The 16337-nt window shown below is 47.2% G+C and overlaps 1 protein-coding gene across 1 annotated transcript in view; it reads left to right on the top strand.

The window, feature by feature from the left end:
* The window catches only part of HS3ST1 (heparan sulfate-glucosamine 3-sulfotransferase 1), a 28319-nt gene extending 13858 nt beyond the window's left edge, over positions 1-14461 (top strand). The window contains exon 2 of the mRNA XM_036921104.2: positions 13127-14461. Coding sequence (XP_036776999.2) covers positions 13224-14168 — 945 coding nt within the window. The 5' untranslated portion in view covers positions 13127-13223 and the 3' untranslated portion in view covers positions 14169-14461. The remainder of the gene's footprint in view (positions 1-13126) is intronic.
* Positions 14462-16337: the final 1876 nt, after the last annotated feature.

The raw sequence follows: 16337 nt of genomic DNA, 5'->3' as shown, positions 1-16337 counted from the left end.
CTTCGTCCCATCCAATGCAGCTGCTGCCGCAGAAGAGAGAGCGGGGTGGAAAATCACATGCCGACTCCCGTTAGCCCTTCACGTCCTCCCCGCACACCTGTGCTTTTTCCTTCTTGTTCTTCGAGGAAACAATACAGTCATTGGGATATGATAATTTATTCCCACATCAGTTTTCTTCTTTGACTTTGGAGCACAAAACAAAGTCTTTCTAAATGTAGCCCTGTCAGAATTCTTCTTAGCTCCTGACACATGACTGTGACCCATGATGTTATGTGTGACGTGTGTTCATCCCTCTTCTGCTGCCCTGCTAACAAGCAGCTTGTCCTTAGCCCCTCACATCACCACATTTTTTGTGCCTCCTCCCTTCTCTTTGCCCCCCGACCCCCCACACTGCACCCTGCATATACCTGTGGTGTTTGAGGGAAGGGACAGTAAGCTGACTTTGTCTTATGTTCCCCAGTGCCTGGCATGCAGCAAGTCTATTGGGGTCTCGACTCTGAATTGCAGGCATTCCAGGCAGGCTGATAACTTGGTTTCTTCATGTCCTCATACTCTTCAAGGTTGCCTCGTCCTTTATTGACAGAGAGGCCGAGTGTTATGGGTGGGAAGGACCAAGAATCTGTGCCCTGGTGGCAGCCCTCTGCCTTCCTCCTTTGTCCCAAGCAATTCAGCTCACTCTCCAGCCTACAATCCTTGGGCAAGCGAAAGCCATCCAGCCGAGCCATCCGGCCGAGCAGGTCATTAAACTGACCCTTTGGGGTTGGGCAAAGGGCAATCTTATCCCAATACATGCAGCACCTCTGCCCTGACTCCAGGCTGAAAGGTTTTTTCTAATTATATATTTTATCAGCACTGAGAGACTTCTCATATAATGCTGTTTTCTTCAGCTCATTTTGTTCCAGTGATGGTGAAGCATCCTTTATAGGCTGTTCCCTAATGTGGCTGATCCACTTCTTAATCGGGCCCTATGTTCAATTAATATTCATTGAATGAAGGCTGAATACGATCCAAACTGAACCAGAGCAGCACGTGAGGTTTGGAGACCCCACCAGAGGAAACCGGCTTTTCTTGCTAGAAGCTGTGCTCTTTCTTCGTATCAAAAAGGCCGTAGAAGTTTAATCTACATCACTGCCTTTAACCTATGAAATGTTAGATGAGTGTCAGCACAAGTGATGAAACCATGTGTCTTACTTTTAACAGTAATTATTTTGTCTGGAATTTTAGATAATAGTATCTTGCTATGACAAGTCAGTTTCTTAATTCTCTAGTCCTCACATTTTAGATGGGTGCAAGAATGCAGATGATCCTAGAATTTATAAGCCAGTCATTTCCCTTTGTAAACAGGCCAAGGGCATTTCTGCAGCTTGGCCAAGGTCACACAGAAGTCAGGATAGAACTTGGGACTGTACCCGGCTCCTGACTCCCCGGGTTGGCACGCTGCTCTTTCTTGGGTGTGTCTCATTTCAAGCAAAGAAAACTGGAGATGCATTTTCTGTGCCTGAAATGATCTGTGTTAGGGATACAGATGACCTGAATAGGACCTTTATCAGAACAACAATGGAAGGAGGATTTTTGACAGTGATAATGATGACAGTTGGTGAGGGTTTCTATCTGCCAGCTCCTTCTCTTAGCACTTCATGTAGTCCTATCTCCTTTAATCTGCATGACAATCCTCTGAAGTTGGTGCTGTTACCATCCCTACAGTTCAGGTGAGAAAATGAGGCACAGAGATCATGTAACTTGCTCTCAGTCACCCAGAGGGAGAAAGGGATGGAGATGGGATTCAAATCCACACCTTGCCGTCGGCCTCCCCCTCGGAGCTCTTATAATTCATCTTGATGATGCCTGAGCGTCTCCCCCTGGCGCCAGTTTGTTTCAAATACTTTACCTAAGAAACAATAAATAAATACTAAGAGTATAAAATATAAATTGTTTTGCATCAGCATTCAGAATAAGTGATCAGTCAGGCTGGCAATGACTTAACATGTATAGTATTGTATTTAATCCAAAGATACTGAAATTCTAACGAGAAATCACAGAGAAAGTTGTGTCAAGGGCAAGATCTGAGTGGTGTTTCTCTGGATAGATTAAATGGCATTTAAAGACTTCAAGATGAGAGATAATAAGAAAAGAATTCCCTGTTTGAGGCAAATTCATTATAGATAAACTAAAGCTTGAGTCACAGGCAAATGAAATACGAATTCATTTTATAGAACCCAAAGCTTCAGAATAAAGCAATATTCAACTTGAATGGTGTTTTTAAATTTTTTCAAGTAAGGAATAGATAGAAATCCCAGTAATGTGTGTATGTGTGTGCATGTGAACAATTTAATTCAGAAAAGAATAAAATATGGACAATAAGAAATCAAAATATGGACGCTGCTCTCTTTCCATGGCTGTTCACCTCAGCTTCTTGCAGCCATGTTTTTGTTTCTGCTACAGTCCTGGTATGTTCCACAGTGTGTGTCCATTGCCAACTGCTCACTTAAATGTCTGTTTTTATTTGTAATATTGTTTTGTAGAAATGAAAAGCTTATTTATTTTTATTCAGATATAACTGACATACAGTCTTATATTAGATTCAGATGTGCAACATAGTGAGCTGGCGTTTGTATCCGCTTCAAAATAATACCCACAACAGGTCCAATGGTTGTGTTCAACCAAGAACATGCACATCAAAAGGAAAGAGGAAAACAAGCTCTTAGGCCAAACCTGAGCACAAGTTTCCAAGACTTTCCATTAACTTGCTCCAGCCTGGAGCCCGTAAGTGACGTTGCTCGGATTCAAGCCCAGAACCTTACGCTCCATCCATTGCTGCGGGTCCTTCCCCTCTGTGACTGTCTAAAGCTGGAGCCCGAAGCCCCTCGAGTCGGCACCTGCTGGCTCATGTGGCTTCAGACCTGTCCCGTCTCCCTTAGCCTGAACTCCTGTCACCAACCCTGCCCAGCGCTACTCCTGCATGGGCTCCACCTGAGATCAGCGCCCCTGAGGGACCTCTGGCTGGGCACACCCCCATCTCCTCCCAGATTATGCCCCAGGCAGCCTTGACTGCCCCTCCCTGGCCTCACACACAGCCCACCTGCTCCTGCGCCTGATCAGTCTCTGTCACCTGGGCCCCCTCGTGCTGTGTCCAGATCTTTGCTCACACTAGCCATGGGGACCCCTTTCCTTCCATGTGTGTCTTCTACTTTACAAGGTGCTCCCAACAGCAGTTGCATTATTTCTGCATCCCGAGGAGCTCAGTGCAACCTTAGAAACACTGTAGGTGCCCTGTAGAAGCTTGAGATCCCCTCTGGACCAAGAGCAGACATTGGGCATCACTCTTTACAGACTGGCCCACCTACCTTCTTGTTTTCCCTCACCTTCGCCTGCCTTGGCAACTAACACTCATTCATCACATTCGTAAAAATCAGGTTTTCGCAGAAATATCCATAGCTGTATCTTGAAAAGCCCAAAGGTCAGACTGCAAGGGGCCTTGTCTGCAGTGACATCTGAGGAGTTGACAGCAGTGGCCTCTTTAGACAGTCCCCACGCATGGCTGCTCTGCTGCGTTCCCATCAGCCAGCCAGCTCCGCACTGGTGTCACTTGCTTGAATCCAGGAGACAGTTGTGTGCAACCCCTGGAAAGACACATGGGGAGCAAACTCCTTTACTATTTCTTCTACGGGCTGTGTGTTAGTCGACTTGGGCAGCCACGACAAAGCAACATCAATTGGGGGGCTTAAACCACAGCATGTATTTTCACAGCTGTGGTGTCTGGGAAGTCCAAGACTGAGATGCCGACAGGTCCGGACCCTGCCGGCAGCTCTCTTTCTGGCTGGTAGAGTGTGCCTTCTCGTTGCTTCCTCACATGGCAGAGAAGCTCTGGGCTTTTCCTGTCCTTTTAAGGATACTAATCCCATCACAGCACACCCCCCCCCACTCATGACCTCATCTGAGACCAATTGCCTCCCAAGACCCCATTGGGGATGAGAGCTTCAACATAGGAGTTCTGGGGGAACATACATAGTCAGTCCATACAGGTTGGCTAAAGAAATGAGACCTTTACCCACATAAGGGAAGAACTGACTTTGGTGTGCACATACGGATTTTCAGCAGAAACTGTTCTAATGTTTGCTGCCCCAACACAAAAGAAGCACAGATTTCTGTGTGTTTGAGGCCCAATGGGGTTGGAATCAGGAGATCTTGGTTTCCAATTCAGTTCAGCCCCTGAATGCTTGACTTTGGGGTTCCCAATCGCTGCCTGCCTCAGTTTCCCCTTCTTTAGAGGTAGGAATAGGGCAAGGTGATGCCACATGGCCTTTTGGCTTCTGATGCTCTGGGTGTCTTCACTGGCTGTATCTGGGAAAATGCAAGGGACGCATGGGTGCTCACCACCTGTGGGGTGATGACGACTGTCTGGCCCAGCTGGAGAGGCCCCCACAGTCAGACAGCACCTGTCAGGAGGTTGGGCCACACCCAGAGCAGGGACGGAAGCCGTGCACCCCCGCGTGCCCTGGGGCAGCTGCTCCTGACTCCTGTGCTAGCTCAGCCCCCTTTTCCACTCAGCTGCACCCAGTAATGGAGAGCCACCCGCCCTCCTGTCACGAAGCTCTACCATGCTGCCTGTGCCAGTGCGTTTCTGCCTCTAATGAGGGATTTATTTAGGTCACTGCTGCCTTCTGTGCACGGCAACGCAGATCCAACATGTCGAGAAGTAGCTCCTCCTGCTCTTCCCTCCCTGGGGTCTGGCTGCTGCACACACCTGGCTGCTCATCATTCATACAGGGGTCGCTTAGAAGGAGCCCCCTGAATGGCCCTGCACAAACAGAGCTCAGATCCTTTCTATGTGTCACAGTCCAAATTTGTTTGACTAATTATCATCCCTGGATCCCATTTATGTACTGCACAGCCTTCTTTTTTAGAGACAAAAATAGCCACCATGATTTGAGGGCTTGCCAGGGGCCAGGCTCTATGGCCGCCTCCTCAGCATCCACATGGACTATTTTATTTAATTCTCACAACCAGCACATAGAGCCATGCTTTCCATCTATGCCTCAAGTTTCAGTGCTAGTCTGTGGATTTTAAACTATGGAGCCGAGAGTTGTGCAAGGGGTTTTTGGCTCTAAATTCTCTGTTAATTCCAGCATCTCCCTTCCACTGGTAATTCTACCTCTGTGCCAGACTGTTCCCTCTCTATTTTGTCTACCACAATTGTTTACAACCCTGAAAATCAAAACAAAATGCCTGAACAACAGTAAGAAACAAACATCAGAGGAACGCTGGCCATCCCAGCCCAAGGTCAAGGCGATCAGATTCTGAATGTGCGTAGGTACAGACCTTCCAAGCTCGCGAGTCCTTGCTAGCCCAAGGGTGACGCTGGGCAGTCAGTCCAGTTCCCCCAGGAGCTTGTTAGAATCGCAAGCTCTCAGGCCTCTCCCCAGATGTCTAGGATCACAATATACATTTTGACCTACATCTCCCAGGGGCCTGTTGTGCATGTCTGAGTTTGCAAAGCACCGTGCTGGGTGATCTAACAGGAAAGCCAGAGCTCCCCGGAAGGAAGCTACAGCCACTGTCCAGCTCCCTATGCAGGTCCTTCCGCCCTGATCTCTCAGCTGATTTGGAGAAGCGTGTTGTATGGGTGGAGTTTAGACTACCTGTGGAACCGTCCGCATCGCACCATGGAGCTCCCAGAGGCTCAGAGACACCATGGTGTATGAAATCCTCTGGCCACAAATCCCTGCCACACCATGCTGCCCTCACTGCTCACCCAGGCACCTCCTTCCTTCCATCCTGGACAGTTACATTCATTATCCAGGTAACTTTCTGTAAATATGGAACCTCCCAGCATTGCTGTGGATGCATAGGAGCCTCTGAAGACTCCTCTTCTTTTTCAAGGGGAAAACAGCTCCAGTTTCACTTCCTTTTCTGAGACAGTAGATGTGGTGCAAGGAAACTTGACATTTTATGGACTGACCTTGGGACTTTTCTACCCCGAGCCTTCCCCCCTCCATCCTACCTCACAGCAATTATCTTAAGTACATCCAAAAGAAAGGGAATGTCAACATTTGTTAAAGAGTGTCATGGGTAGGCAATTTCAAGAAAATAAATATTTATGCCAGTCTTAAGCTTTTCATAGACCGACAGGCCCAAGCTAAATCTATTTCCTCTTTCTTGGTTTCTAAGATGACCCACGAAGAGTGGGAATTTGATACCTCTGTAGCATGCTCTAAAATAGTTGTGCAAAGGTGAAACAAGATATTTTTGACTCCTAAAGACGAACAAGAAGGCTTATGCTGCGGAATGCTTGAAAGTTTGGTTGGATACAGAAATTGCAGTTCTGTTGTTCAAACTGCCTTTTACTCAGATTTCAGTACCTTCCAGAAAAATTAAGTTGCTCAACACCCTGTGATACTTGGAGAGCAGCAGTTCCTGCATTGCAATATAGTAGATGGCTTCCTTTCTGCTCTCTTATCATGTTCTTGGACCTTATCTCTCCCTGGACCTGGAGTGCACCCCCCACTGCATGTGGGGAGGCATCGCCATTCAAAGTGGGCTTCAGAGGTGGCCCATGGAATGTCAGTTTTCATACCTGCTGGTCTGTGACCTTGAGAAGGTCATTTAGTCTTATTAGCCGGTTTCTGTATCTGTCATGGGGAGAAAAGTAGGCCATTAACACTTGTTGAATGTCTACTGTATGCCAAGCACTGTCCTATATATTTGGCACGGGGTATCTTATTTAATCACAGTGGCACCCATATAAAGTAGGTTGTAGCCAATTTTGCAGAATGGCACTTTGAACCCCAGAGAGCTGAGGTCGGAGAGCTGTAAGAATTCTAGCCTGGAGCTGCCCGGCTGCAAAAGGTTCTTTGCTTTTCCCCTGCTGTGTACTGCCTTTCATTGCTCACAAAATGCAATATAGAAGGAGAATAACCACCTCTTAGTATTGCTGCAAGTATACAAAGATATAATTTACACATGAGTGCTGACCTCCTGAAACACAGTGGGTACTCAATAAGGAATCTTTTCCTTTCTGGCCCATTCCTTAAATCTCTTAAATGACTTGCGGTCCAGTGCTCTGAGCCTCCCTCTTATCCTTGAGGAGATTCTCGTCTGTGCCACCTGGGTCACTGTCTGCTGTGGAGGGTGCCCTGTCACCTGGGGAGGTGCCCTGCCGACAGAGGGGCCGCAGGCATCGCTGTTCCTCATGCATCAGATTTACCTCTTGTGGAATATTCTCGTTATATCATTTTATCCAAGAATATGTTCCAGTAGGGGGACTGAGGGAATTTATTGAAGGTAATCACATTTGAAATCTAGGTCATGATGTACATTATGTAATAAGGAGACTTAAGGAGAAAATTTAAATATTTTTAAAGGGTTATTTCACTGTTTCTCTTTTTTTAATGAAACTGTTTTCTAGACTCTCAAGTGATCTTTTCCAATCACCATTCAAGATCGGAGTCCCCCTTCTAACAGCTGTTTTCTGCCTGACTCTCTGGCAATAAAAAACCCACTACCTTTTGACACAATCCTTTTCATAGACAGACAAACAGGTGTTAAGTTTCTCTTCCCACTGAACTAAAAGGGTTTCTTGATACCTTTGGCCGTTTGCCTGAACTTCCCATTATATTTGACACATTCCTTCAGCAAACAGGATCTCCAGAGCCTACTGTGCAGAGAAGTCATGCCAGGCTCTGGGGGCTGCAGCAGGAAGGAGCAGGACGCTGATGAGGACGCTCTGGAGTTGACCCTGTCCAGTGGGGAGGCGGACTGTAAATAGGCAAATACATTTTTGGATAGTGTGTGAGGACTATAAGACAGATGACGGGGGAAGAGAGTGGGTGTTGCAGGGAAAGCCAGTGTTTGACATAAAATCTGAATGACAAGAAAGAGACAGCCCCAGAAAGCCTGGGCCCAGGGTCCTGGAAAGAGGGAGTGGCAAGTTCCAAGGCCCAGGGCTGGCAGGAGCTCAGGGTGTTCAAGGGACCAGAAAGCTCAGTGAGGCTGAGCTTGGCTTGACAGAGCAGATTGAGGCCAGCGGGGCAGGTGGGTCCCGTCCAGCGGCCTCCTGGGGCCTGGAAAGGAATTGGGAGTTAATTCCAAGTGCAAGGGAACCTCCATCTGGAAAATCCCATGGGCTGTCCCTTGCACTACCGTGCCTGGCATGTGGTCAACATCTTCACAGTGGGGTCCAAGGAAGCCTAGCATTGCTGTTGGGGAAGACTTGTGTCTTTGGAATTCTTGAAACTCAGGGCTTGGTTTATCTCAGCGGACTCAAGAAAACAGCCTCCCCGATAAAGGGGAGTACACAAAGGGGGATGGATCTCTCTGGGACCTTCACGCTCATCTGCAAAAGGAAGGAGAGGGTTCATTTTGCTCATCCAGCAAGTCTGGGGCCTTACAGGAAAGCCCAGCCCTCATCAAAAAATCAGTGCTAGGTGTAACTGAGCAACAGGAACAGAGAGTCACCCCGGGGCCCAGGAACTACTTGCTCCCCGACTCCAGGTCTTGCCAAGGGGCAGAAGGAGCAGCAAGGTCCCTCCCTGGCTTTGCCGGCTCACATGGAGTTTGAATCCCAGTTTGGCCTTTAACTTTCTGGGTAAACCAGTTAATTCTCTGCTCCTTGCTTTCAGGTAATGACAGCAGTTCCCTTGAGGACTTGGAGTGAGCATGTCGGGGGCCCAGGCAAAGTGGCCAGCCTAGCGTTGTCTGCTCATTAACAAGGGCCTCCCAAGGGCCCTGCCACCATTGCTTGTGGCAGGCACATGGCTGGGGCTCCAGTGCTGTTGAGCATTCTGTCTGGGCCCCTGCCAGCTCAAGGATCCATGCTTCTAGAAGGTTCCATGTGTTCCGCATGGTTTACTTCTGCAGAGAGAACGGTCAGTGTATCTTGTGCAGCCTACGAGTTCAAACTTGCTTTCCTGGTCCTTCTCTTGTTTGGAAAGCTGCTTATTTGTGACTGGAGTGAGAGGTCTTACTATTAAGAGAGCACTTCTTACACTTTCAGAGACTTCGGCTTAAGGATTCAGCCCTGCCCTGTGCCCATTTTCTCTGTGCCGTCCACTCCGGTTGCCACCAGCCACACGTGGCCTTGAGATGTGTTGTGACAGTAAATGGATCCACACTGGATTTCAAAGACTCATTCCTTAATTATGGATTGTGTGTTGGAGATAACATTTGGGATATATTGTGTTACATAAGATATTTCTCTTCTCAATATGGCTCCTGGAAAATTTAAAAGTGCACATGTGGGTCCTTTGAACATTTATAATAAAAGAATAATAACACCTGATTTGTTATAGGGCAAGATATGACTGAGTGTCAGAGATATAACCAGACAGTGGTTACTATCACCTTTGGGCGGGGTTATGTTATCTTCACGAGAACCTGTTGATTGCCTCTGAAGACCTGAATTTTACTAAGAATGTAGTAAAACTCTGTGTTATGCTTTTATTTATGCAGCTCCTCAGCCACCTAACAGCTGTGGGTAAGGGGCTGTGTTTGGCATTACCAAGGGGGAAGGTCTTCGTAAAAATGGGAATTCATCTCATAACTTAGATAAATGTCAGCTATGTAGCTTGAATTCAGTAGATTCAAATATTTGTTTGGAAAGGAACAAAAGTGTGTGTGTGGCCCACAGCGTATTTCTATCACACAGCGCCCTCTGATACACGACCTCATTTCTGTCTCCAAGGACCGTTTGAGGTGGGTGGTATTATTACCCTTTTACACCTGAGAGGGTAAATCACTTTGGCGAGTAGTTTTAACTTCTCAGGATTCTTGCCTCCGTAGCCCATGAACTTCCTTTGGTCTCTTCTGCATCGTAGAACAAACAACTGAGTTTGATCCTGTCCTGTGTCTCCGCTGATTCTGGAGTAGGTGGCCGGGGTGTGTCCTTGCTGGGCAGAGATTTTAAGGCCTTTTTGTCTTCAGGACTCTGAAACCATTGCCACTATTTTCTGTTAAGACCACACACACTAGGGAAACAGCAAGCGGAGCAGAGAACAGACTGGAATTCAGGGACCGGGTGTTCTAGTCCTGGCCTTTCTGTGTGACCTGGGCATGTCATCTCAGGGCGCCCTCACCTATGAAATGAGAGGCAGGGACTCTGTGACTCTCTTATGCTCTGACATTCATAATTCCATTGTCAAGATCAGTGTGACTCAGATCTCCTGTCTTACAGGTTCACTTGAGCTTGGGGATCTTTTATTCTCTGAGGGTGTTATTAAAAGGCCCAGAAATTCTGGCTATGCCAGTGAGTTCAAATGATCAAACTACAACGGAGGAAACTGGCTCCCAATGGCCACCTTGTGTGTGATATATGTACACTTAGATGTCCATATGTCTGTGCCTATATATAATTTAGCTGAAGTTCTGTACATGTATGTGCTATATACATGTATATATCTTTACATATAGCACATCTATTTCAACTCTTCTGTCTTTTTCTCTCCATAAATATCATACATGCTCTCTCTGTATAAATATATAACATATATATGTATGTGTGCATATTGCATGTGTGCATATGAAACTTCAGCTTTATTTCCATATACCTCAAAGATTTGTGGAATGTAGTAAGATTGAGACATATATAAATACATGTTTAGAACGTAATAAAACAGAAATGACCTTTTAAACTACTACCTGCCCAGTTTTTTGTTTGATTTTTGCAAAGGAAAAACTATCCTTAGCTTCTATTCTTCTGTCTATTGGTAATTCCCCTTTAAGATAAAAATCTCAGATGTGTACTGTACTTGAACAGGTGCCTTATAATGAAGTAGAAAAAGCATGAATAGTCAGACAATATGAATTTCAGATGCGGCCTCTGACTTTCCCTTAGGTGTTGAAGGACTGGGATCCATCATGGATTCCTGAGTCTGAAAACAGACCCATAAGACAGGGTAGCAATTCTTAGAACAAGGAGTACAGTGGAGCATTTACCCTCTCCCTCACTTCATCCACCCCATCCTCTGCACATGTGCACACACACATGTACACATGCAAACACATACATGCATGCACACACCAAATATGTAAAAGGCAGGCACAACTGGGCCAGCTGGTCGACTCTCGAGGGTAGTTGTTAAGGAAATGAAATTTGACGGAGACATCCAGCTGAGTAAGGAAAAGGCCCATTAAATTGTGCTCATTCAATCAATAGAACCAATGTTGGACCACATCTTGCTTGGCCCTCCCTCCTTAAAAAATTCTTTTCCTTTTATTTTTTCCTAAATAGTTTCATCAGCTGATTTTGCAAGTCCCTTGTCCAGTGTTCTGTGATTTTCTGAAGATTTCCAGTTTTTTAATTGCTTGTTCTTTAAGACACATTTTTCAAAGCGGCTAATAAAGTCAATACCTGAGGGAGGGAGGTAAATCAATTGGTTTGATCATAAAAGTGGAAGCCCTGGATGTTGTTCTTTATTTATACATTCTGGACAAAGTTTTAAACTAAATAACTGAATTTTAAACCTGGCATAAGGGAGATGATGGGCCCTCTTGCTAGAGAACATTTTTACTGATGCTGTAAATCCCCCAGTCCCCGAGACAGTTGCATTTCTACACATCCCTGGCTGTGTTTAGACAGATATTACTAAAAGACAGCTTCCAGTCCCCTTTTTCTAGAAAATGACCAACACGGATGTTGCTTATTAGCTCTCAGAAACATGAGCCATGTGTTGGCTGTCTTTGGGAACCTCATGCCCTCTCGCCCAGCAGGGCCTGCATCCTGGAGGGACTGAACGCCTGAATGTGATAAACCTCAGATGAGTAACAAGAAGTGCAAAAGAGGCAGTTTGAGGAAAGAGAACTCTGCATTTAGTTTTCAATTTGGGTCATACATTTTGAAATGGACTAAATTTTATGTCCTTAGGCAGGAATGTCACCCTGTCCTGCCTTCTTCCCTTACACTGTAGGGGAACAGTGACCGTTGACTGAGCAGATGCTGAGACCACTTATAAACAGCAAAGCTTTGCACATGTGAAGGTGTTTTGCTCCTTTTAGTAAGCTCACCTGATTAACCCTCTATGCCCACCCACTTCAAACAGTTTCTCTACTAGGAAGCCATCCCCAGCTGTTTAAACGAATGAACATATGCCCTGGTAGTAGCCTGCCTGAACTCTGAGCATTCACACATACTGCACTGATGCCTGTACTCGGGTTGTATCAATTAACCTTTGCCAAATTTGTGCAGCAATGCAAACCACCCCAAAACTCAATGGCTTACCACCACAGTGATGCATTTTCCCTCACGAGTCGGGATGGCTGTGCTGTATGGTGGGCCTGTCCTCCTCCTGGGACCAGCAACTGGCCAGGGCACATCTTCTCGTGGTGATGGAGAAAGTACAAGAGGGCAAGTGGAAAGACACAAAGCCTCTTAAGGCCTAGGCTGGGTACTGGTACATTGTCATTTCTTCCCACATGCTATTGGCCAAACCCAAATCAAGTGGCTGGGAATCGCAGTCACCCCACACTGAGGCCATAGCAAGGCCCTCTGGATGCAGGGAGGAGTCAAGGAGTGGTACCAACCATTCAGTCTTTGATACAGATTAATCTTCCCTATTAGATCAGGAGCCCCTGGCGGCTGATACTGGGCTGGAACAATGTCTGCTTCTGTGTCACCTGCCTCTCTCTCAGGGCTGGCAGGTGAAGGATATTTCACTGATGTTTCCTGAGGTCCAGAAGACCTTCCTAACCCTTTCCTTTGTAGCAGAGGTTGGCAAGCAATGGCTGCAAGGCCAAATCTGCCCCTGCTTTTGTGCAGAAAGCTAAACAAATGAATTATTGAAAAAAAAATCGAAAGAAAAATTATTTAGTAATGCATGATAATTACATGGAGTTCAGATTCCAGTGTCCATAAATAAAGTTTTATGGGGAACACCACCACACCCATTCCTTTGTATTGGCTATGGCTGCTTCAGGGTAAAGCAGCATACTCGGCATTGCCACAGAAAGTGCCCCACAGAGCCCTGAACATTTTACTCTCCAGCAGGTACAGAAAATGTTTGCCACCTCCTCCTTTATAGGATAAAGACACTGAGAGAGCCTCAGGGAGGGGACCGCGGTCCCCAAGACCAGAGCTGTCAACTCCGTTAAGCCCTGTATTTTCTTGGGGTTAATATTTTCCCCCTTTGTCTTTTAGTAATTGGCGACCTATGACATCTGTGTGTCACTGATCAGGAGGCCTTGCCTGCAGCAGCGCTTCATGAGCCAGCGGCGTGCAGCCCAGTGAAGCCACCATGGTGTCCGGCGTGGCCGCGCTGCTCCTGGGCGCGGTGCTGCTGGTTCTCCAGCCCCAGCCGGTGCCTTCCCGCCCCGCAGCGCCCGAAGCCGGAGCCGGAGCCGCGGCCGAGCCGGGCCCGCAGGAGCTGCAGGACGAGGTCCCGGCAGGCGCGGCCGCCAATGGCTCTGCGCAGCAGCTGCCCCAGACCATCATCATCGGGGTGCGCAAGGGCGGCACGCGCGCGCTGCTGGAGATGCTCAGCCTGCACCCCGACGTGGCGGCAGCCGAGAACGAGGTGCACTTCTTCGACTGGGAGGAGCACTACAGCCAGGGCCTGGGCTGGTACCTCAGCCAGATGCCCTTCTCCTCCCCGCACCAGCTCACCGTGGAGAAGACCCCCGCGTACTTCACGTCGCCCAAAGTGCCTGCGCGCGTCCGCGACATGAACCCGGCCATCCGGCTGCTGCTCATCCTGCGGGACCCGTCGGAGCGCGTGCTCTCCGACTACACCCAAGTGTTCTACAACCACGTGCAGAAGCGCAAGCCCTACCCGTCCATCGAGGAGTTCCTGGTGCGCGACGGCCGGCTCAACGTGGGCTACAAGGCGCTCAACCGCAGCCTCTACCACGTGCACATGCAGAACTGGCTACACGTCTTCCCGCTGCGCCACGTCCACATAGTGGACGGAGACCGTCTCATCAGGGACCCCTTCCCCGAGATCCAGAAGGTCGAGAGGTTCCTGAAGCTGTCGCCGCAGATCAACGCCTCCAACTTTTACTTCAACAAAACCAAGGGCTTTTACTGCCTGCGGGATGGCGGCCGGGACCGCTGCTTACACGAGTCCAAAGGCCGGGCGCACCCCCAAGTCGACCCCAAACTCCTCAGTAAACTGCACGAATACTTTCACGAGCCAAATAAAAAATTCTTCGAGCTTGTCGGCAGAACATTTGACTGGCACTGACTGGCCATAGGCTAGGCTCGGGACCTTTCCTATTGTAAGTTCTGATGTACATCTAGGGGTAAGAAAATAATTTTAAAAGGGCATTTAAACTATAATTTATTTGTAAAATCCATAAACTACTCTGTACAGTATTAGATTCACAACTGCCATATATACTAGTTATATTTTTCTACTTGTTAAATTGAGGGCATTTTGTATTGTTTTTCATGGTTGTTAACATTGTGTAATATGTCTCTATATGAAGGAACTAAAATATTTCACTGCAAAAAAAAAAAAACAAAAAAACGTCTGGAGACACTTTTTAAAAAAATAATTAACTTGCCCCTGACCCAAAGTAGCCGTCTGCCTTGCATGCACTGCAGAATCTATATTCCTTTGTTACTTCACAAAAATGTTTTTCGTGGCTATTGTGCGTCTCTCTCCCCCTCTCCTTTCTTCATTGCTCTTTTTAATTTTTAATCTCGCTGTGGCCATCAGATTTATTTTTCACTTGCATTGTGGGCTGTATCTTCACTAAGATCCCCTGTGGCTCCTGGAGGTGGCAGTTTCACCCTTTCCCCAGCGGGTACCTGCATGTGGACTTTAACCCCATGTAAACTCAAAGTGGGCAAAGCAGTATTAAGACTGCGGATGTAGTTACTGACGGACAAGAGGTTCCCTGGGACACACCTTTGCCTCAGAGAGTGCTCACCTGTGTACTTTGCTCCAGGTGGCATTGGGTCTCTGAAAAGCCATTTAGAATTGAAAAGAGAAATCGTGTCCCCTCTTGTAGATTCTATGAAAAGCTGACTAAAGAGGTAGAACTTTTGCTTTGTTTGGGAGTCTGTTTATCTATTTCCTGGAAGGTCAATATGCATTCATAGACGTATATTCCATATGCTTTGAGACATATATTCCATGTGCCTTATATATGTACATATAAAAATCGACTCTGAATTTGGAGTCCTGGAGGGGAAAGAAAATTTAAAGTCCCGAGGGCTGAAGTTGAAAGGTGAAAAGGAACTCTCTTCCTAGTGCATAAGGAACCCTTGCACCTGAGCCCAGAGGTAAGAGGCGATTTCCATTTCCCACCTGCCCCAGAACAGCTGGGGTGTGGGAGGTGGTCCCCTAAGCTCTCTGAGCCTCAGTTTTGTCCTGCAGTTTTCATTCAGTCAGCCTCTCACGGAAGTAAATAAATCGGATTTTTTTTTCTTATTATGAAAGCAAAAACATATTCATTATAGTAAAAGAAAATAATACAAGTATGCAAAATATACCCTAACATACTTTATGCTTCAGGCAGAGGAGTGAAATGGACATTATGTATAAGAATTCACTGTAATTTCTCCAAGAAACTCCAGGAAGTAGAAATTATTAAGGCAAGTTCAAAGAGGAAGATACAGGCACAAGTAAGATAAGGAGCCTGCCCAAGGTCACGCTGACTCTAAGTCAGGGCTTGGAGTCCCTTCAGAGGCAAAGCACCGGTTTTTGGCTTTTTTTTTTTTTCTCTACCCAGCTCTTTCTGAACTCAAAAGGAACGGCTCAGACTCAGAGACAGTCCTTCCTGACTTGACCTGACAGATTTCTTCCCTGGTGCCAAATGTCTTCCATCCCAAGAGGTGTGCCCGAGCCAGAGGAAGGGGCCAGAAGGAGCCTGTATCTTTCCCAGCAGCGCTCTCAGGGAAATGAGTCACCTTGGTTATGTTTCAGCAGCTGCAGCCTGACCTGACTTTAGCATCGCCCCTGCCAGACCCCAGGCCTTGCAAATACAGCAGAGAGCGTGGCTTCCTCTTCAGAACCCACTGCGGTTGTCACTAAACAACCAACTCCCCAGAGGGCATGACCGAAATAGTTACAGCAGACTTCCTGCTGATGAGGGACTGGGCAGTCTGCAGGGTGCTCCCCTGTGCAGCACATGACAGATCTTGCTTTTATTGCACCCATTTAAGACCTGAAGAAACAAGAGGCCCAGGAAGGTTAAATTGAGTTTCTGTGGTTGCTCAGGAATTGGGTGACTTAAGGGACACTCCAGAGTGAGTTTTCTGACTCCCAAGAGGACGTTCTTTGCAAAATTCTGAATGCCTGCCCCCAATGCAGATGGCAGGTTTGAAGCATGCACTGCTGTGGCAAGAGGTGGTGGGTAGGAATGGAGGAAGGAAGGGTCCAGCGCGGGGGGACATGATCTAGCTC

This window comes from Manis pentadactyla, chromosome 5, assembly GCF_030020395.1.
Source record: "Manis pentadactyla isolate mManPen7 chromosome 5, mManPen7.hap1, whole genome shotgun sequence".
NCBI classification, from domain to species: Eukaryota; Metazoa; Chordata; class Mammalia; order Pholidota; family Manidae; genus Manis; species Manis pentadactyla.
This window is presented reverse-complemented; position numbering and strand designations above follow the sequence as displayed.